The sequence below is a fragment of the Podarcis vaucheri genome, assembly GCF_965113315.1.
Source record: "Podarcis vaucheri genome assembly, chromosome: 1".
Taxonomy (NCBI): Eukaryota; Metazoa; Chordata; class Lepidosauria; order Squamata; family Lacertidae; genus Podarcis; species Podarcis vaucheri.
In genome coordinates, this window is record NC_138759.1 from 59,649,590 (window position 1) to 59,671,820 (window position 22,231).

A 22,231-nucleotide genomic window follows, 5' to 3' on the forward strand; every position below is an offset into this window, starting at 1 on the left:
AATTAAAGAACCTTTTAATGAGGGTGAAAGAGGAGAGCGCAAAATATGGTCTGAAGCTCAACATCAAAAAAACGAAGATCATGGCCACTGGGCCCATCACCTCCTGGCAAATAGATGGGGAAGAAATGGAGGCAGTGAGAGATTTTACTTTCTTGGGCTCCATGATCAGTGCAGATGGTGACAGCAGTCACGAAATTAAAAGACGCCTGCTCCTTGGGAGAAAGGCGATGGCAAACCTAGACAACATCTTAAAAAGCAGAGACATCACCTTGCCAACAAAGGTCCGTATAGTAAAAGCCATGGTTTTCCCAGTAGTGATGTATGGAAGTGAGAGCTGGACCATAAAGAAGGCTGATCGCCGAAGAATTGATGCTTTTGAATTATGGTGCTGGAGGAGACTCTTGAGAGTCCCATGGACTGCAAGAAGATCAAACCTCTCCATCCTGAAGGAAATCAGCCCTGAGTGCTCACTGGAAGGACAGATCGTGAAGCTGAGGCTCCAATACTTTGGCCACCTCATGAGAAGAGAGGACTCCCTGGAAAAGACCCTGATGTTGGGAAAGATGGAGGGCACAAGGAGAAGGGGACGACAGAGAATGAGATGGTTGGATGGTGTTCTTGAAGCTACTAGCATGAGTTTGATCAAACTGCGGGAGGCAGTGGAGGACAGAAGTGCCTGGCGTGCTCTGGTCCATGGGGTCACGAAGAGTCGGACACGACTAAACGACTAAACAACAACAACAACAATTCTTTAGATACCTGATTTTGGTGCTGTTCTTACTGTCAAAATAATGAATTTCCAATCTCCATCAAGGAATTTTCCACTTTGGGAACAGAAATGCGCATGCTTTTAAAGAGAGTTCATTCGAGGCACATCTTTTACAAAGGAAGCAGTGAGAAAACGGATGCAAATTTGACTCTGCTTTGTGCATTTTGTTGTAATATCTAAGGAGAACTCTTATGTGTCTTTATCAATTTAAAATGCATGCTCTTCAGATGCATCTGTCTACATGAAAGATGTATTAATTGGATGTTATACCTATTTCTTCATTTAAATATTCTGTAAAGGGAGATTTCATTAATCATCTACATTTGTGGATCACTAGTGCTGCCAGCTCTGATTCACCTTTTTGGCTCAAGCTGGAGGTAACAGGGTGTCACTTGTGAATTCAGCATCCATTTACCCTTCAGGCCAGTTTAATACAGTGATCAGCACTAACAGAGCTTCTTCAGGTACCATCTGTTAAGTAGAGGAAGGGGGCTTTGCAAATACATCCCAAACCAAATGTGTGTTTGCAAAAAAAAACAAAAAAAAAAAACAAAACTCTCTTTGCCCATCAGCAGTTGGTGAGGTGATCTTTTTCTTGCACAGGCACACATATGCAAAAGGTAATCAATAACATCTAGGATTTGCTTCAAAAGAGAATAGACAGTATCATCCATCTTAATGAATGTTAACTGAAACTCATCTTGCTTAATTCCCAGCACAAGAAGATCTATAGCTTAACAGCCCCTTAAAGCAATGAGTCTTACCAAAGATAGATCAAGAGAGGGGGAGGGAATTATGTTTCTTTGTTGTTTTAAACAGAACATGGAAAACTTCAGTCCTTTTTTTAAAGATATGCTGATAAAACTATAAATCTTTAAACTACTACAGAATTTACTGTAGAATTATAGTACAGTAATGGAAACAGAAAAAGCTGCTTTACCTGCCAGACCAAAAGAATGATATATAAGAAGAGAAGGAACATGAAAATGCATTCTTCATGGCTGGAAAGGAGAATTCCATCCCATATTCTATGCCATTCATTAACAAAAGGAGATTTTTCAATAAGGGGGAAATACAGCAGCAAAGTTATTACTTATGAATCTGACATATTAAGAGAAATCTTATTTTGCGCCTGTGAATCAAGCTTACATTGCAGTCTCTTTTTCCCTCCATTTGAAAAGAGTAGTCAGCTAATCCATGTCGGCTTGAGAACGTTGTAAAAATGCTTATTTTGCTTCCTGTTATTTAATCCATTGGGAAATGACATTGTGTGCTGCCATTGAAAGCTGAGGGAACAAGCTTATTTTAGATATGAGTGGAAATGCCACTCAGAAAGAAAATGTCATTTGTGCTAATTGCAGCTTGAAGTACACCCATGAGTAAAGGGCACACACACCTTCTGGCTTCACAACAGCTTTGTCCACTCCTTAAAAAGGGCCCTCCTGATGGTGTGTGGTTTAAAACCGCACCTGCCACATAAAACCCAAACATTGCTTTGTGTTTCTATGATGCAGGTAACTTAAGCCTCCATGACAACTTTTATCTCCAGGCAATATTTCCTGCATAAGTGTTTGCCTAACCAGATTTAATTCAATTGCCAAACACAGAAGAATGACACACTGATCCTCTGGAGTGCTGGATATTTGATTATGAGTTTCCATCTTTCTCCTCCTCCTTCTGGTGGCAGTTGTATCTGTAAAACAGAGAGTTCAAACAAAATACTTCTCTGTCATCACCAGACTTCTCCACAGGAAAGCAACACAAAATATAAAGATATTTTCAAATCACAGAACTAGGCTGCTGTGGGAACTTCACAATCTGATTTTGTGATACTGTAAATACTTCTAAAGAATTTTGAAGTGCCTAGCAAAATAACAGTCTTGGAAATGTTTAAGATGTGTGTGTGTGTGTGTGTGTGTGTGTGTGCATGGGACAAAAGCTTCCAAGGGTCACATGCTAAGAATGGGCAGGCCCAGAGACAAAAATGGACAGGGGTAATGAATGTAAATTTCACCTTCGTACAGTAGGCTAGTTTCTATGCAAACCCATCTCTATTAAGGCACGTAAAATGCACAGTCAGAGCTCCAGAGCACATTCCAGGTATGTGAAAACACTCAAGGAGGGTGCAAAGCAGACCAGGGAGAGGTGTGACCTTAGGAGAGTTCTGACTGCTGGACAGAGAAGCCTGGAGAGTGACATTTCTCCCCCAGGCATGAGTTTCCCCATTACCTGATTTAGATACATGTTCTAGCTTTATTAGACATTTTGCAAGGATCAGAGCTGGGCAACGACTTTCTGCTGCTTTAGGTGAAAGACAAGATGGCGCCCGTGTCCAGAAGCTGACTGGATAAGCTTAATGTTAGCCACAGGACGGCATCATCCATCGTCATACCTGACAGCAGCAAGCTCACTTAGGTGTTGCACTGTAGGGCACGTGGCACACAGCCCTGTCCGCCAGAGCCTCCCACTGTTCCCTAACCCCCAGCATGTGCTGTCTGAGTTGCCTCACCCTGCCTAAAGGAAACGCTGACCCTGGCCAGGATCTGATATGGGGAATTATTCTGTTTATCAGTAGTAAGCAGAAGAATGGTCAATATTTGGTTGTTGTTGTTAAATAAACTTTTATACCAAAACACTGAACATTGGTTCATATTTAATGCACTTACTCTTCAAATCTTCCCAGAATCCACCAACAAATATAAACTTAAGAACCATTTTCTCCTACGAAGTTGCCAAGTCTGTTTAATACAGTAAATGGCTTGAAGCTTGCAGTCGTGGGTTATTTTCGTGGGTTATATATTCAGCAACTTCTCTTGCTTAAATTCACAAACTACATTATAAACTATTTGGAGTTTTAAAAATGTGTTTCAAGGCTTTTTAAGAGACCTAAGAAAAGAATTGCCTCCAGGAGGCAGCTGCTGTTGAATCCAACTCAACCATGGCTTTGACTGAGCAGAAAGTGTTTATGCTTCTATAAGTTAGGGCAACTGATTTTCACCAGCACCACACACACACACACACACACACACACACACACACACACACACATTGCTGCTCTGCACAGCATGCCCCATTCTGTTCCAGAGGCTTCCCAGCCCTCAGGAGCACATTCACAAAAAATATATGAAAGTAGTCCAAAGTCCTAAAAGTAAAACAGATCCACCATGAATCATTAAAAATAATTTAAAATGTATTTGTAACCGCTTCCTAAAATAATTTGAAACACTTACATAGGTCCTCAATTCCCATGTAGATTAAATAGCTAAAATATTAACTCATTTCTTTGCTTACATTTAACTTACTTCGCCTTTATTGTTTATTTCATCTTCTGACCTGACAGCACATAGCTTACATTAACAGACTGTAATCTATTATATTCTCAGGTTGAACAATCCTAAACCCCAGTCCATGCTGCTGTCCTAAGCTCTTGTTCCTCCTCTTTAGGCATAGAGATATGCATATACTTGAGATGGCTCACATGCATTTTCTGAAACATTTCCCTAAGTGGATATTCTTTAATCACGCGGTGTAGTGTATGAATGGCACCTTGTGCATGTTTTGAAAGTGAAGATGAATGCACATTAAGGGTACTAGAAAACTGGCAATAGTGGGTGCCTATTGAGGAGCATACCTCTCCACCACTGGCTTGCAGCTGGTTTTCAACAGTTGGGCAAATGTTTTGTTCTTGTAGTGGAGAAGGTACTATGAATGGTTATCTGGCACCATCATGCAATCAGAGACCAGCAGACTCTATATTTACATGAAATGGATGGTAGCTAGTTTGACCGTATTCACTCCTTCATTCCTGAGTACCCACAAATGTCTGCAGTTAATGGGGAAGAACTTCCAGACTTCCAGAACGTGAAGGCTCCAGGAGCACCATTACCTAAACACCAGCTGTTTCCTAATGATCTGCTGGTTGAAGCAAACAAAGGCACTAGGGCCAGATCCAATGCCCAGTGAAGCCCACAAGAGAGCTTTGTACATCTGGAGCCACTGGCCTTTAGAGGAGGTCCTGTCATTATTCCCCAGTACTTTGAATGGAAGCTCAAGGGGCTGAATGTAGTTAAGCAATTGTAAATGGACGTCTTTATTTTTTGTGGGGAGGGGGTTGTGTAGGGAATAAATAAATATCAGGAGATTGTCTGGTATTTTTTCACTAACAACTTTTGGTCTTTTTTCTTCACTTATATTGGAATCACCAGAGCAGACAGCCTCATCTAGTTGACAGGCATGCTTCCAACATGGTGCTGTGACTGTACTTTTACAGGGAAGCTTAATTTTATAAACAAGGCAGATCACTTCACTGTGTGAGTGAATCATCTTGCCTGAAGAGGGGTTGTTGAGAGAGGCTGGAAAAGATTATGATAGAACTGTTTCCATTACTTGTTCCTAGGTGTTTGCTCATTCCTTTATCCACGTCCTTTTGAAGGTATATCTATTTGAACTTGAAGATAGGTAGATAGATGATAGGTAGAAACACTGCTTCCTATTCTAGCCTGCCACTCATTTTCATGCAGTGAATTTGCCAAGTGGTCATCCATGTTCATCCATGACCGTGCACTTGCCTTAATGATCAGCAAAACTCAATACGCTTCATGAGATCTGAAGTAGGAAGATAATTCTTCTTCAGTTTTATGTGTCCTCCCACGGACGCACTTTTGACCTCAGGCAGTGCTGTGGTTAATGAAATACTGGGCACTTAAACCTGAACCTAACCTATTAGGCAACTTTCAATTAGCTTGATTTGCTAGCAAATGGTTGCATGGTTCAATTAAAAAGACACCAGCACACTCCTTTTTTTAAGCAGAGTCCCAGCCTTCCCCCCCCCTGTGTGTGTGTGTGAGAGAGAGAGAGAGAGAGAGAGAGAGAGAGAGAGAGAGAGAGACTGGCCCTTTAAGGAGCCAACTCAGTCGTGAGAGATGCTGCTGTTCGGGCTTGCTTGAATCCCCAGGAGCCCAGTTAAGAAATAGACAGCTGTCTCTTTAAGTGTCATTTCCTTCTATTGTATTTGAATCGTGAGCAGGAAAGAGGATGTGAAACCAGAGAGGACAGACCGCGGAGCCAGCTTCAATAATAATAGTAGTAGTAGCAGTGGTGGGGTAATAATAGCAGCAACTTCGACTATAATGGGGATGGTGCTGTTGGTGGAGATGCTGGCAGCTGCCTCTGCGGAGCAGGAGCCCCTCTCTCGAGCGCGCCCGGAGCTGCCCAGGCAGCAAACCTAAGGCAAGCAGCAGAGGAGACTCCGGGATCCAACGCAGCAGCAGCAGTGACAGCTCGGGAGACGGCGGCGCGGAGCAATCGGCGGCAGCAGCGGCAGCAGCTCCAACCTCTCTCTGCCCCGGTCGCTCGCGCCCCCTGAGCAGGAGGAGCGTCGGCGCAGCCAGGATGGGAGGTTAGATCCTAAGGGTTAGCTAGGCGCGCTCGCTTGCAGGAGAGGCATCGTCGCAGGAGCAGCATCCAGCACGCACCAGCCCACCTCTCTCTCTCTCTCTCTCTCTGGTGCTACAGGAGGAAATCCTGCGAATGTCCTTGGGGAGCGGGAGGGGGGCGGAGGTGCCACTCTGCCGCGGGTAGCGAGCAGGCATTCAGGAGCAGGCAGCCTTTGTGGGGGCAGATCTCGGCGCAGACCAACCCACCGGCGAACTACAAAGGACCCCGGAGCTGCCAATGTCCTCGGCCATCGAAAGGAAAAGCCTCGAGCCCTCCGAGTAAGTGACCTCCTCTCCCTGTAAGCCCCCTCACCCCCCCAAGTCCCCTCCAGCTTCGCATCTCCAGAGCTAGGGCCAACTTTGCCTTGGAATGGAGACGGATTCTGGGCAATCCGTGGGGCTGGATTGTTGGGGGGGGGATAGAGAGAGAATAATGACTATTATTATTATTATTATTATTATGAGCGCTGGCTTAAGAGAAAGTGCCATTTGGAGAGAGACAGAAATAAATACGATGGGGGCTGCATCTTCCTTTCTCCAGGTTACTAGGTGTGTTTCAGAGACCCCGCTCTCCCCATCCCGATCCAGTCCCTGTACCGCGATCACGTTGTGAATACGGATGGACTGTGCAGCAAGGACTAGGCAAGATCTCATTAAGCTCGCACTAAGCCAGCCAGCCTGCTACTTGCAGGGATGGTAACTGAAACCCAGAGCCACAGGCAAGTTCCCCATTTTGAGTTGGAGGCCAATTACCAGAGCCACCAGATTTCCTATCCAGCTCCTGCTGAGGGCGGGAGTGGGGAGGCGAGAAAGGAGCGGGCATTTAGGGTCGCAAACGCCTTTTCATCAGGTCCTGCAGATTAGGTGATGCTGATGAAAGTGGCTTCAGAGGGATAGGGGCTGGGAGACTCCCGTTGTAAAAAAGCCCAAGTTTGCCTGCAGTCCCTCTCTTTCTTCTTCTTCTCCTCCCTGCCCGGCTACACACTGGCTGATTAGACTAGAAAGGTCAAGGTTGTTATCAGATGCGTGTGTGCTGGCGCTCAACTTCCACATTTTCATAATGCAAACCACCGGTTTGAAACTTGGAACAAAATGTCCAGCAAGAGAGTTTCTGTGCATGAGCCACAAGCGAGATCAGAAGAGGGGGGAGTGGTTGCTGTCACTCACAACCCCAGCCCTAGCTGTTAAAGAAGTAAAAATAAATAAATGTTTAAGTTAGTATAAAATTTGGATTTCCTGGTAGACTTTTTACCATGAAGATCTCACTGTACTCTCAAACAAATGCAGATATACATAATTTCAGAGATGGTTAATTTGCTGTATCACTAGCACTGCCATTGAACTGGGCTTTTAAAGTTTACGCATTTACCTGTCCCATTGAACTTGGTAGGACTGACTTCTGAGTAAACAGATGTAGGATTCAAGCTACATGCCTCTATTTAGGGTGGTCATATTTTATTTGTCTAGACCACAGTAGCTTTGTGGTACTCTAGCAAGAAAATACTTTTAATGTCCCTACTTAATTAAATATATGTGTATATTTAATTCATCTGTCAGTTGTTCTCATGAGGTATCAAGAAAAAAAACAGGATGTGATTCTCTGCTCGGTTATACAGGCTTAAGGCTGCAATTATAAGCCTTCTTATCATGTACCAAGCACCCTTGAATTCAATAGGGGTTTCTTTTGAATAGACATGTTTAGAATTGCACTCTAAGTACCACCGAAATACTGTAAAATGAATCCACATGCAGAAAACAGTGCATAGGTTTTCGATCAGAGTTGGAAAGCCTTGCAGACCAGTCTGTCTGCTTTCTGAAAAATAGGTTATATTAATTTCAGTTGAATTTACTCTTATATTAAGTGTGGTAAGAATCAGTTTCTGGCCTCATTCACTTCAGATACTTTTACAGAGACATATATATCATATGTACTGACTGAAACGTTGTGCATATGCTACAATTGCTCCATTCCCTATTTCCCCCTGCTATGTTAAAGCTCCTTCTTCATATTTTAGGTTGCAGTCCTATATATCCATTTACTTAAGAGTAATCCTCTGAAAACTCAGTGGGACTTAATTTTTAGTAGACATGTATAGGATTGTGCCGTCAATCTTTCAAAACTGCCAGCAAAGGAAGGGGCTTGAGATTCAACTAACACCAATTTTCAGTGTATCGTTATGGCAGACAGCATTCCAGAACATAAAGTTTATTATGAACATTTCCTCCTCCCACTATTGTAAAAGTCCCTCATTGTTTTGGGATAAAAGGACATGAAACTGGTCTTAAAGAACCATTCCAAACTGCACAACAGTTGTGCAAACCCAAACCTTCCTGTACCTGTTTATGCAGACTTGTAGGATATCTTGGAGATAGTTTCTGGGTATTGGTTCAGGAACTCCCACACCTCTTTTCTCAATCCTATGCATTTTTAAATATATGGTTGCTTTCATGACAAGTCATGAATAACAATGAAAAAACTCTGTTCTTTCTGACAGAAATTGCTACTGTCTTCACTGACAGCATTCTCCATAAAAGACTAGTGTGCTAAAACATCATTTAAAATAGATTTGTGCGCAGAAATAGCAGCTGTGAATAGTGAAATAATTCAGTAGCACACTCACACGGCTATATAGGTATGGAATCAGGAGGTGTTTCTTCATAACGGCAAATCAAGAATTAGTATGAAATGCCTTGAGAACTTGATCATCTTTCAAGCTTTACGTAGACAAGATTCAGCCGTATTTATTTTTCAGATAAACGTGACTTGAGGAAGTTTTACTTCTTTGAATAGCGTTTTTGAGGGAGTTGAATCATTTTTCATTATGTTAAATTCTTCTTTCTTGTGAGATTGCTTTTGAGAGCTTAGCGAGATACAGTAACACAGCTTACTTATTCCTTGAGTGTAACATATAAGTCCTCTCGCAGCCTTAGAATTTAGCTGTTATTATTGTGAGCATTTGGGAATCTATTGTACCAGTTGGTAAACAGGGATTAAAGAAAAATCAGGAGCAGGGTGGGTGAGACATAGCCTTATCCTCACACAGATTTGGTTGAGAAAGGAGGAAATGCCTGCCTTCAACTGAGAGAATATGGCTACCCAGACTACCTCAGAGGCGTAGAGCCTCAACTGGAAGTCAGCATCTGACTGTGATCTGGATGGGAAAGTGCCCACTTCTAATTTTTTTAAAGTTGAATATGAGGCTGCCAAATTAGATGGCTGCTGGTAGACTAAGATTTTGTTGAAGATTGGGGCAGTGGAGAGAAGGCTTTTACCTCAGGATTTCACCCAAACTGTCTTGGGGTTATGGAGTTGCTGGTGGGAGATATGTGGTAGCAAAAATGGGAACACCTTGGACTTGCCAAGGTCTGCACTGCAGTTATCCCTTGTTGGCAACACTGTGTCACATAACTTTTAAGTGAGAGAAGTTCCACTGGGCCTTTTTACAGACTTAAAGTGGTCTGCACTTAGAGAGATCTATAAGGCCAATGTTGCATCTACTTTGACTAGAATGTACATTTGAATTTAGTTCCAAAAGCTTAACCTGCATTATGATCATTCATATGTAGTATAAGTGGTGTCTGTGAGAGAGAGAGACTCAAATGAACTTATTTAGCATAAAAACTGTCATGGGCAAAAAGGCAAAAGGACACCGTGAACATTGTTAATGGTTTGAGCAAGAGGCATAATGTAAGCCAGTAAATCACGTGATTAACTTTGAAAATGTGAGGGTTTTATTTTTCCTCCGTGGCAATGTTTATGAGCTTAAGGTTAAACATGTGCTAAAATATCTTGCTGTGAGTTGCTGACTGTGCAGGCTGCTGGCGTTTTGCTGGGAATAATTCCCAACAGAAATTGCAAAATGGAATATCCAGGGAACAAAGAAGCTTTCAGGGAGATAATACATTTACATTAAGAAATGTCTTTTCTCCTCTCTCTTATTTTATCCAGTCATTATTTTACCTTGTCCCCGCCCCCAGCCCCAAATAATATTTTTCCCTGGGGTGAAAAGTGCATTACTTCTTGATAATACCATGCTACAGTGAATAATTTGGAGCTGAATCTTCCCAGATGTATATGGTGTTACTCTTGTTAGCAGTCTCTGGAAAAAAAAGAGATGACTATTATTAACAATCAGGACCTTCTGATTCCAACTAACAGAAAGCATTCCATGCCTATTGTTTGGGAAGGTGGTTCCTACAGCCCTAAGTGGTTTTTTTCCTTGAAGATGCTTTGACTTCTGCAAAGGTTTTCCTGAGGCTGCTGATACCTTCCCCTGATGCATGCATGGTGCCATTTTGATGGCATAAGGACCTAGACTCAAAGAGTTTTCTATTTATTCTTTCCTATAAACTAAAGTTAGTACAGGACTGAATAACTCAAAAAACAACAACACCTATTTCAGTCCACAGACAAATGCATATGGGAAAAAGCCTTGAAGATACTTCTGCCCATTGCACCCTTTTCAAATATTACAGCTGGACAGTGGACTCTTTTGATGAGCTTATTGGAAGGCATTGCTATAAGGCAATCAGGTGGGCAAAGCTAACTATGGGGGCAGTGGCGTAGTGTGGGGGGTGCAGGGGGGGCCGGCCGCACCAGGTGCAACATCTGGGGGTTAGGGTTAGGGGGCGCAAATCCACGGGTTAGGGAGCGCAAATCCACGGGTTAGGGGGCGCAAATTACTTGCCTTGCCCCGGGTGCTGACAACCCACGCTACGCCACTGTGTGGGGGCCATTAACACAAAACCATCTCCCACGCTGCGGTCAGGTTCAGGGTGCAGGTATAACATTTGAAAAGCGCTCTCATTATGCAGGCGGGGGCAAAAGATAAATGTCCTTGGTTTAAATTAGCCTTTCCAACCTGGTGCACTCCAATTTTTTTAGGCTACAGTGACTTTTAAGGAGGTCTTGAGTCTCAATAACAGAGTTGTTCTACCTTGGAATCAGGAACTATTACGAGTTACTGATATGTATGGACTCCCTTTGGGCATTTAGCAGGAGGGCCTACAGCAAAATGTTGAAGTATGTCATTGGCCCTAATTGAGGTGTTATGGTTCAGTGTGCCAGCCAGCTAGTGAAACTATCTTCCAGGATGCCATAAGGTGGAAAAGTAGGGCATTCTATAACTCTGTTTTCTTTTGGAATTTGCACTCAGCATTTTATGTTTACTGAGCATGCTCATTCCTTGCTGGGCATTTTTTAAGGGACTGCCCCATAATTTATTTATTTTTTAAATTAATTATGCAAATCTCTGTTTTCCTAAGCACACCAATATCTTATTTCTCACCATTTTGGCCCCACTCCTGTCAACACTCAATACCTATGGTTCCTATTGGAGGAGGTAGTTAATAACACTCAGTATTCTGAAGCATGGGGCTATATTCATTTTCTAGCCTTCTCATCTTCATTCGCACATAATATCAACCTCAACGGCTGCCCTAGGGAGGAAGGGTGTAGTATAAATTCAATAAATAAATAACAAAATAAATATCAGAGAAAACCTACTGGGGGAAACCCTGTACTTATCAGGACATGTCCTTGAAAACTCCCCATATCATTTGATGACATGCAGTGCAATTCTGCACATGCTTACTCAGAAATTAGTCCCGGTATGTTCAGTGGGATTATTCCCAGGTAAGTGTCCAAAGGATTGCAGCCATGGTCCTGGCTCAGCAGTAGATCTGCTAAATGGACATAGGCGAGGCAACGTACCTCACACTAGTTAAGCTGTGAAATGGGGATAAAAGTTACCAGTCTCACACAGTTGTTGTAAGACTATGGTGCTAAATAACTCTTCACATTCAAGTGTCATATGAATATTGATGGTCAAGATATCATACCTGTATGGCATTCTTTACAAATGTTATTAAAATGTCTGAAAATATTCATCACAGCAGTGAAAACATTGATGTATATAGCAGAGTAGGAAAGGGAAACAAATTGAATAGCAATGGTTTTCCTTAAAGACTTAAGAAAATATTAATTACTTAATGATTTGGCTACTTATAGTTTTTCTTTATAGCGTCCACAAATTCATTGCCACAGGACTCATGGGGTGGGGGTGGGGAATCCTTTTCGACACAAGTTTGCAGTGTGTTAATTACAGCTGTACGTATATATTATTTGTAATAGATGTTGGACTGAATTTGGACCAAAGCAAAAGTAATCCAAACAATTTCTTTTCCCATTTTTGTTGGTATATTAAGTATTGCAAATTAATTAAAATTAATTAATTACAATAATTAAAAGAAAATACATTAGGGCACCATATATATTCTGTGTATATATATATATATATATATATATATATATATATATGCTTTCGTAGATTTTCACGGGTACAGGAATGCAGGTTTTGGTGTCTTCGGGTGTCTTCCCGTGTAAGAGTCGGGGTGTCTGGGCGACGTTTCGACGAGGTCTCACTCGTCATCTTCAGGCTGGTGCTTTCGGCTTCTTGGAAGCCGAAAGCACCAGCCTGAAGATGACGAGTGAGACCTCGTCGAAACGTCGCCCAGACACCCCGACTCTTACACGGGAAGACACCCGAAGACACCAAAACCTGCATATATATATATATATATATATATATATATATATATATATATATTCATTCCAAGATTTTTCACTGAAATAGGCTAGAATTTACATTAGTATAAATTATATAAATTGAGCTTTCCCTCCATACATTTGCTAGCTATATGCAGGTCACCAAGTCCATTTACCACAGGGGATCTTACATTCTGGAATGTGAGGCTTCTGCAAGCATTTCCTACTTTTCCACACTTACCTTTCATTCTTAAGGAACAGAAACTTTATTGTAAAGAGATGAAACTGAGATTCTCAGGATTTTAAACCCTGTACGCATAACCCTAACCAAACAATAACATATGTTAGGAAACTCTGTATTCTACAGGGGTTGAGTTGTAGAGTTTATTGCTGAGATGAAATTGTGTCTCTTTTACTGTACATTTCTTATTATGAATTGCATTTATGTAATTGTTTTACTTTTTGTATTGCATGGATATTATGTCATGTTTGAATATAACATCCATATAATACTGTGTGGTCTTCTGATGAAGGGTAGTACTGGTATATAAAATTAAAATTAATTTAAATTAACAACGGGAGAAAAATCAGACTGAAGATTTTCTGATTAGACTCTGAGTTGGTTGGTTTGGCTGGATTAGTGTATTCTAAAGGCTGTCTCTTTCCACCAGGGAGCCAGTGGATGAGGTGCTCCAAATCCCCCCTTCCCTGTTAACATGTGGAGGTTGCCAGCAGAACATTGGGGACCGTTACTTCCTGAAAGCCATCGACCAGTACTGGCATGAAGACTGCCTTAGCTGTGACTTATGCGGGTGCAGACTTGGAGAAGTGGGAAGGCGGCTATATTATAAACTGGGCAGGAAACTGTGCCGAAGAGACTATCTCAGGTATACCAGCCACCATAACATAACCCACCCTTCCTTCCTTCCTTCCTTCCTTCCTTCCTTCCTTCCTTCCTTCCTTCCTTCCTTCCTTCCTTCCTTCCTTCTGTCCTTCCTTCCTTTTAAAAATGAAGGTAGGTCTATGCTCAAAACTCTAGTGCAAGATCTGGGCTCAGTCTGCACAGAAGAGGTCTAAGACACAGTAGTTGGAAACTGACTAGTCTCAAAGCCAAGTCTGGATAAGTTCCTTGTCAGTTAAAATGAGGAGGTGGGGAGAACTTCAGGCTCACAAGAACCTTCTCCACAAATTGCTGTCCAGTCTTATGCAAGGCTCCACTTTGTAGGCTGACTACTGATATTTGAGACACAGTATGGCATGGTAAGGGGAAGGGAGGAAGAACTATGCCTGCATCACAGGTAGGCACGTTACCATTCCAAAGGTTTAAAATCAGGCACTTAAAACATGTGCTTTTCCTGAAGTGGGTGTAACCTTGGGCTGAATGAACTGTAAAGAGATGTAAAACTAGTGTCCATAACTATGGATGGGGGAGAAAGTCAGTTGCATTCATATTTAAAGTCAAATTTATCAAATTCCACACTTTCCGGAACAATATGAGAATTCAAGCACAGCCATTCTTTAAAATTCACACTTCTCCAAATTTTGTGATGCAGTTATCTAACCAAAAAATGTGTGCAAAAATGCATACATTAGGGGGAAATGTGCCAAAAATGAATATTTAACTGAAAATATAACTGAAAAACGTGTGTGTGTATGTGTATGCACTATATGAGAAGAACTTGCTCGCAAAAATGTGTGCATACAAAATATGTTTATTAGGAAAAAAATACTCTAAAATGCTGAATAATTTACATGAAGATTTTTTTTGTAATTAAAAAAGTCACAAATTGCTGCAGAAAGGTGGGAAATTGGAATTAAGATTGGAAAAATCAGGAACTAAGAAAATTGGAATTGATGGATCCTTCCATCACTATTCATAAGACACTATGTACACACAGTTAATTTTTCTTAGGATCCTGTCTACATTTTCTACTTTTAAAAATAGCATCAACAACCCCCCCATTAGTTGTGAATAAAAGAATAACTATGTTCTTCTACAAATCAAGGATCTTGATTGTTTGCCATCTCTTTTGTACTTCATATGTGTGATTCCATGAAGCCATGAGGGGGGAGAAACACTTTATTTATAGCTAGATGTATTTAGCATCCTCAAAAATTCACAGGGGTGTGTGTGTCGGTGGGCAATGGGGAGGAATAAAGTGCTAACCTACCCAATCATCCCACTTCAGAGCTTTTTCTAGTAGCAGTTTTGCTTGAGTAGGACTGCATTTGCGTAAAGTAATAATATGCAGTAAATCACCAGTGTACGTGCAACATCCTGAAAAGAATTCAGCCCTATTTCCACTAGCTGAATATTTTCTCACTGTAATGGCAGAAAATATGGGCTGTTAAATTAATGCATTTTCTGTGCCTTGTAATTGGATGTGTTCCATCTTTTCACAGCATAATGTGTTAATTATCTGTGTCTGCTAATGAAGAATTTCATAGACACAGGCCGTTAAATTGGCTTTGGCATTTCCCACATCTGTAATTCAAATGTAAAAGCCTACATTGCCTGGAACCTGTGTGTGTGTGTGTGTGTGTGTGTGTGTGTGTGTGTGTGTCTGTTTTAAAACAGTCCCTCTTCCTCATTTTAATCCACTATCACAAGTGATGCGTTCCAAGGTGGTTCTTTAGTGCCACCTTAAAAAAAAAGAAAGAATCCATATGTAGCAATTGTTACAGTGACTAGGAAGCAATGAACAGTGACATCTCCTGGAAGGCCAGGGAAATGAAGACAGTTTTCTTTCTAGGGATTGTACTGTATTCCAAAAACCAAGCAGTTTGCTTTTTGTATGATGAGCACAGCGTTGGAAACTGACAAGCCCTTTTTGAAATGTGTGCGATTGCAAAAAACATTGCAAATTTATATTGGCCTCTGATTCCCAGTACAATATATCATCATCTACTGGAATATGAAACTAGATTTTTGCAAATTCAGCAGGCGGTAGCCTAAATTAATTAATTATCTGGAAGCACATGCTATCAATATGTATCTTGCACATTACACTGATAAACCCTTGAAAACATAGCACCATAATGGTGGTCTCTATGGGCGTGTCTTCATGAGGCTGCAATATGCTAAAACAGGTTTAGTCAACATGGTGCCTTCCATAAATTGTTGGGTTACAACTGTCATTATCTCTTGACCATGGGCCATGCTGGCCAGTTCTGATGGAATTGGTCATCCAACATTATCGGGAGGGTAACATGTTACCTATGCCTGTGCTAAAATAAAGGATCCTATAAAACTTTTGGATTTGCACTAGAATTTCTAGCAGTTCACAGAATCCGCTGTAATTCATTTTTATTAAAATGGTTCTATGAACTTCAACATGCTTTTATTAGAACCTACAAATGCATCTTGATTGCTTACAAATCCATATTAAGACAAAGCCAATATTTCAATCAACAGACTGGGAGAAAATACTAACTGGCAATCATCATGAGAGCATTAGAATCCTCATTCACCTTTTCCATTACCCTTTCTCCCTTCACAAATTTCTGGGTGTCCTTTTACACAAATCTATTTTGCCTTCACAAAACGCAGCCAAATTAACAAGCAACATTCCTTGTACTTTACGCAGTTAGAAATACATTTGATAATCTGACTCCTGAAGGTTCTTGAATTTCTTTCCCCCTCTCTAAAGGCTTTTCGGCCAAGATGGCCTCTGTGCCTCCTGTGACAAGCGGATCCGGGCCTATGAGATGACGATGCGAGTAAAAGACAAAGTGTACCACCTGGAATGCTTCAAGTGTGCCGCTTGCCAGAAACACTTTTGTGTCGGTGACAGATACCTTCTCATCAACTCAGACATAGTCTGTGAGCAGGACATCTATGAGTGGACTAAGATCAATGGGATGATATAGCTCACTTGTGCCTCGTGGTCTCCAAATCCATCTCATGGGTGACACAAATACCTAGCTGTGGTGAGGAGATTATCACTCACAACATCTATGTGCTTTGTCTAAGGAAAGGGGGGAATATACAGGCACCTCATCATGTACAATTGCAGATTGGGGACTGGAACAGTAGCAGGCAGGTGGATTTCTGTTAGCAGTCATGCTTTGGTGATAAAACTGACATTCTCTGAAGTGATGGTGGAAGCTGGGGAAACAATATAAAATAACAATGGGTTCTCTTGACTGGAAATATAGTAGTGACATGTAAACCGATATTATGGCTTCGACACTTGCAGACTAGGTTGTGCAACGAAATGGGTTTGGGGTATTTTCTTCCTTTCTGTTTACGCTATTGAGACCATGTTCCCAACTTTAATGCAAGATGGGATAATGTCAGGCGGTGGGGAGGGGAGCAAGGAAAACAGGACTCCCATTCTTTTCAGTTCTGGATGTGGAAAGAATGCTTCTTTTTTGCATGGTAACCAGTTTTTCCCATTTGAGAATGAAAAGTACAACCTTTTCTCTGCAATGCTGCATCAGATGCACTCTATTTTATACATTTAAGTACTTGTGAGGTCAGTGGGACTTAATGGCATGTGACTAATGCCAGACTGCAGTCTTCAATGTTAAGCAATCATTTCAAGAACTTAGGATAGGCCTTTCGCTGCCATTGAGTGTGAGAAATATCACCACTCATTTCTATACAAATGTTAATTGAAAAAAATTGTCCAGCTATTTTATTAACTTAGGCAATATTAATAATTTGTTGTGTGTAGTAAGATCCTGCAGATTTAATTAAAAAAATGTCTGGTTTGATATCTGTCCTTATTTTTTATTTCATTACACTAGTGACTTTTCCAGCCAATCAGATTTTAGTGCAACAAACACACAACCAACCAACCGTTACTAATTTCTTTTGTTGCAGGGATGCTGAACCACTGAATTTGCAATGTTTTGTACATGTTGGTTTTATTTTTTTTATCTTCTGTAAGCCACCCTGAGAAATGCAAGTGTGATGGAAATCTAACCATCACCATAGAAAATGCTATTTCCCCTCACAGACAGTACATCTGTTGCTTTTGTGACTGCCACATATAAGCAGTGTGATGGTATGAGTGTCAATCAAGTGATATGAATGGTAACGAGTGGGCTATTGAATATTACCTGTGATATGATTGGTAATGAGTGGCATAAATTCTCTCTCCTCTGTACTTGTGCTGCTTGAGATTTTTTGTTGGTTTGTAATAGGTTTCAAAAAGATTTCTAAAATGAGGCAGTCACTGGAATTACTCCTGCCAATTTGAGGATGAAACCAGGGAGAGTTTGAAAGATGATCCTCTCCACATGCACAGTAACACACTGTTGTTACAATAACCCTTTCAATGCAACCCGATACAGTGGTACCTCGGGTTAAGTACTTAATTCGTTCCGGAGGTCCGTTCTTAACCTGAAACTGTTCTTAACCTGAAGCACCACTTTAGCTAATGGGGCCTCCTGCTGCCGCTGCGCCGCTGGAGCATGATTTCTGTTCTCATCCTGAAGCAAAGTTCTTAACCTGAAGCACTATTTCTGGGTTAGCGGAGTCTGTAACCTGAAGCGTATGTAACCTGAGGTACCACTGTACATGCTTACTTGGAAGTAAAACTGGCTATGTTTGGTAAGGCTTACTCCATAACAAGTATGTTTAGGATTTTAGCCTAAATTTTTATTTTATATTATTTGAGTTCTTTAAAGGTTGGGTGTTATTTCCTTCAACACTTTCACTTCTCCTCAAAGGGTTTAATAATGCTATAGCTATCCCCTCTTATTCATTGCATGTAGAGTGTATACTGTATTTTACTGATTTCTTTATATGGGAACTTAAGGGAGTAAACACAGTTCAGGCATCCATTCACTGATTATCTGGAGATGCTTTAAGGAAACTGGGTACAATCCTGCCAGCATTTATTTGCAAAGAAAGTGAACCATCTACTTGAGCTGCAAAACTCACAGATTAATCAAACACAAGATTGGAAAGTTTATTTACAATGGGTTTTGTTCATGTACAGCACAACCAAAGATAATGATCCATCTCTCTCTCTCTCTCTCTCTCTCTCTCGAATTGTTATAATACATATACCAGAACCTTCACATAAACCTGCCCAAGAACTGAAGCCTTCCACTGATATCCCTACCATAAAGTGACAGTGCTCAAAGGGGCATTTTCTGTTTGTGGCCCCTTTACCTCTGGAATGCTCTACCTCAGTAGACCCAAATATGACCTTCACAGCTTCTATTTAGGAGAGCAGTTAAAACTTTTGGTTTTAACTAAACTTTAGAGCCCCCCTAATTTTGGGGAGTGGCATGAGTTCTACAATTGTTAGTGGATGCTGCTCTGTGTTTTTAGTGAAGAAGAGCAGGCTATAAATGATTTAAAATAAATCCAGTGTAGAAAGCAGAAGTCTGATGGGTTTTGATAAAATGCTTGTGATAATAGGCCGCTGAGCAGCCAAGTGAAATTTTGGCACAGCCGTTTAAGCTGTAGTAACTGCCTCCCCTCCTCAGGATTGGATAGGAGTCCCTCAGACAGGACTTCCATATTAATCTCTGTGTTATACTTCAGCCTAATACAGTGGTACCTCGGGTTAAGTACTTAATTCATTCCGGAGCTCCGTTCTTAACCTGAAACTGTTCTTAACCTGAAGCACCACTTTAGCTAATGGGGCCTCCTGCTGCTGCCGCACCACCAGAGCACAATTTTTGTTCTCATCCTGAAGCAAAGTTCTTAACCTGAAGCACTATTTCTGGGTTAGCGGAGTTTGTAACCTGACGCGTATGTAACCTGAAGCGTATGTAACCCGAGGTACCACTGTACAGATAATCTATAATTAACACATATTACGTACATAGTGCCTAGAATGGACAAAAACATTATGCACAAGTGCAAAATCTGCTGTTTTCTAAAAGTAGTTCTGGCTGTCCATGAAGGCTTTGCCAACTCTAGTTGTATACCTGTCAGTACCAATTTAAAGCCTTTCATTTCTACTCTAAAAACACCTGTCAATTGGCCTGGGTATTGAGCTATTGATAATTGTTCTAATATGAAGACAGGCAGATAGCCCTGCTGAATTGTCGGCTTACCACCAAATTTGTGCAGACAGACTCCTCACAAATCAGACATTATGCCTCTCATCTCATTTCTTTTGCCTTCCCCTGCCTGGCTCATGGTTGATTTGTTGTTGTTGCTTGTTCATTTTTATTATTTATTTCCCAATTGGCCTCGCAAGCATTGTAGGCAGCATGGTCCTACATTTTTTGCAGTCCTGTTCCTATATACAGTGCTGCTCCTATATAAATGCACAATAGCTCAACTATTCATTGACCTTTTAAAATCTAAGAGTGTCTGTCAGGCAATCTTGCCCACACATCTCTAAAGAAAGCCCAGATATCCCAACATATGTGCCCCAGAGAAAAATAAAATATAGGTTAGATAAGGAAGGATGGCAAGGGATGAGATCACACAAGGCAAATTGTACTGCCAAGTTTGGCGAACAAAATCACCCGTCCTCCATTGCAGAAATATGAGGTGCTGTGGCTACCCTCTGAACAAGACACATGAATGGGACCATTGTTAAGGTTCAAATGATGAAGTATGAGGTTATGGTGAGCAAATAATTTTTTCTGGAGAAAATTTGGCCTTTCTCAGACTACCTTGAGAAAGAAGTGATCACCTCCTGGGGTGTTTCATGTGGGGCAGGAGAACAATTTAAGGACATACTAGGCCATCCTGAGGGTTTATGAGGCTGTGGGCACACAAGAGTCAACCCCTTGAGCTACAGGCTGAGATGGGCTCTGGGGCATCCATAGGGATGGACAGGCACACTAGAGTGAATGCTTTGTTGTGGGGCCATGATGAATATGCTCAGCCTCCACATACCTCAAAGCTCACCAGGAAAAGCTGGGGAGATACACCCAATTCTTGGCTAGAAAGCTACTGTATGCAGCAGTGGACATGCCCAGGGGATGCGAGTGGGGTGTTCCCCCCTTTATACTGTTGGGAGGTTGCGGAGACAATCTGTATTGTGCCTGAGTCCTTTCTAATTCCTACTCAGCAGCCCTCGCTTAATAATTGGCTCTTGATTTGCAGATCTCATACTATATTTCAATAAATTTAACCATTCCACCAACATGCTGTCTCTTGAGTCTTCTTCAGTGGTGTAGAGGAGAAAGAAGCAGGGAATGATGGGATTGGGATTGCTTCGAAAACAGCACCTCACTATTTAACATATGTTTTTATTACAAAACAGAGTGTGAATTATTGGAGAAGTTGTTTTGAAACGTGAAAAAAAAGAAATAGATAGCAGATCTCCTTTTGTAAAAAGACCAGAAAAGCAATTAAGAAATTAGAGGGAAATGTCACTTCCTTCTATTCCTTTTAAAAAGTCTTTAGAAATGTCACATCGTCAGAGATCGCATCATGATCCACAAAAATAAAACTGGAAAACTGGGACATTTGATACTGAATTATATTGTTCTTTGGACGTGTTCAGCAACAGCATTATTTGAAAAGTACATCATTATTTAATATTTTTTTTCCATTATTCAATGTCATGGTTGGAAAATGAGAGTATTACCGGCAGTATCACTTTTTAATTCTGTGCCCTTGGAAAAAAAAGGGTAATATCATGTCAGCTTAATGGACTTTTTGGTGACATGAGTAAAACAGGAAGCTACTGTTAATGCAATATCTTTATTGAAAGCTGGGTATAGCTGTCTCTCCTGCCTCTTTTCTCAAGGTAATACTATGCTCCCAATCCTGTCATACCCAGGAATCAAATTATTTGAATTCTGGACACATCAGCAGAAAACTGAAGACACTCTGCCAGATCCATAGTATGCTTGGAAAAGAACATCGTACAGCATCACTCATTTATACGACTGTCAGTCTGGCGCTGTAAATTCACAAGATATGGAGGCCTCGGGTGCCACACTTTTTGTCTCTCTGCTCCTCAATCACCTTCCTTCAATATATCTACCCTATGTAAGCTAACATTTCATCTCTGAGCCATGTAGCTTTCAAATATCTGCCAGGATACTCAGAGGTTGTCCATGCTGTAAATTTGAATGGAAAACTATGCATTAAGGTGACTAGTTGATTACAGTCACCCAGAAAGATTCATGCCAGTTCTGAGATATGCCTTTGGAGAAGAATCTGCAAAAAGTTTGGTAGATCTAAACTAGAATATAGTTGGCACCTACTGGCTACATCTATGGTAGGTTTACCCCCTGCTCCTCTTTTATTAGATGGTTCATTTGTAGGCAGAGGAAATTCAATAGGACAACTCATTTTCTCTTCTGCTCTTTGCCAAAAAGAAAATACAGTGCAATACTTAACAAAAATTCAAGACACAGATTGTTTAATTAACATTCATATTCAGTAACCACCTAGATTAAGGTGAGGTTCACATAAGATTAAGCCTTCACATAAACAACGTGTATCAACTTTTGTGACATTGGAAAAAGGAATCTATCTAATAAATATCTAAACAAATCAGCAAGTTACTTAATAAGAATAGAATAGAATAGAACAGAATAGAA

General features: G+C 41.0%; 2 protein-coding genes across 8 annotated transcripts in view; one reads left to right on the forward strand and one right to left on the reverse strand.

The window, feature by feature from the left end:
- Window positions 1–22,231, reverse strand: part of LOC309534759 (uncharacterized protein) — a 90,612-nt gene that overhangs the window by 50,232 nt on the left and 18,149 nt on the right. For 5 of the 7 annotated variants that reach the window (XM_082227106.1, XM_082227101.1, XM_082227105.1 and 2 more), the window contains exon 1: window positions 1,919–2,159. The exons of 1 other annotated variant lie outside the window; for it this stretch is intronic. In XM_082227106.1, coding sequence (XP_082083232.1) covers window positions 1,919–1,920 — 2 coding nt within the window. In that variant the 5' untranslated portion in view covers window positions 1,921–2,159. One more of the 7 variants, XM_082227103.1, reaches the window with a different exon arrangement.
- On the forward strand, window positions 5,705–17,470 carry LMO2 (LIM domain only 2). The gene is made up of 4 exons (XM_082227228.1): window positions 5,705–5,998; window positions 6,284–6,483; window positions 13,423–13,638; window positions 16,402–17,470. Exons 2-4 carry the CDS (start codon window positions 6,443–6,445, stop codon window positions 16,619–16,621), a joined length of 477 nt encoding a protein of 158 aa, XP_082083354.1. The 5' UTR covers window positions 5,705–5,998; window positions 6,284–6,442; the 3' UTR covers window positions 16,622–17,470.

Excerpts from the sequence above, each read along its gene's own strand:
- LMO2 (XM_082227228.1), top strand. The coding sequence starts at position 6,443 with ATGTCCTCGGCCATCGAAAGGAAAAGCCTCGAGCCCTCCGA. Across the intron at positions 6,484-13,422 it reads AAAAGCCTCGAGCCCTCCGA|GGAGCCAGTGGATGAGGTGC; the intron begins GTAAGTGACCTC and ends TCTTTCCACCAG. Across the intron at positions 13,639-16,401 it reads TGCCGAAGAGACTATCTCAG|GCTTTTCGGCCAAGATGGCC; the intron begins GTATACCAGCCA and ends CCCTCTCTAAAG.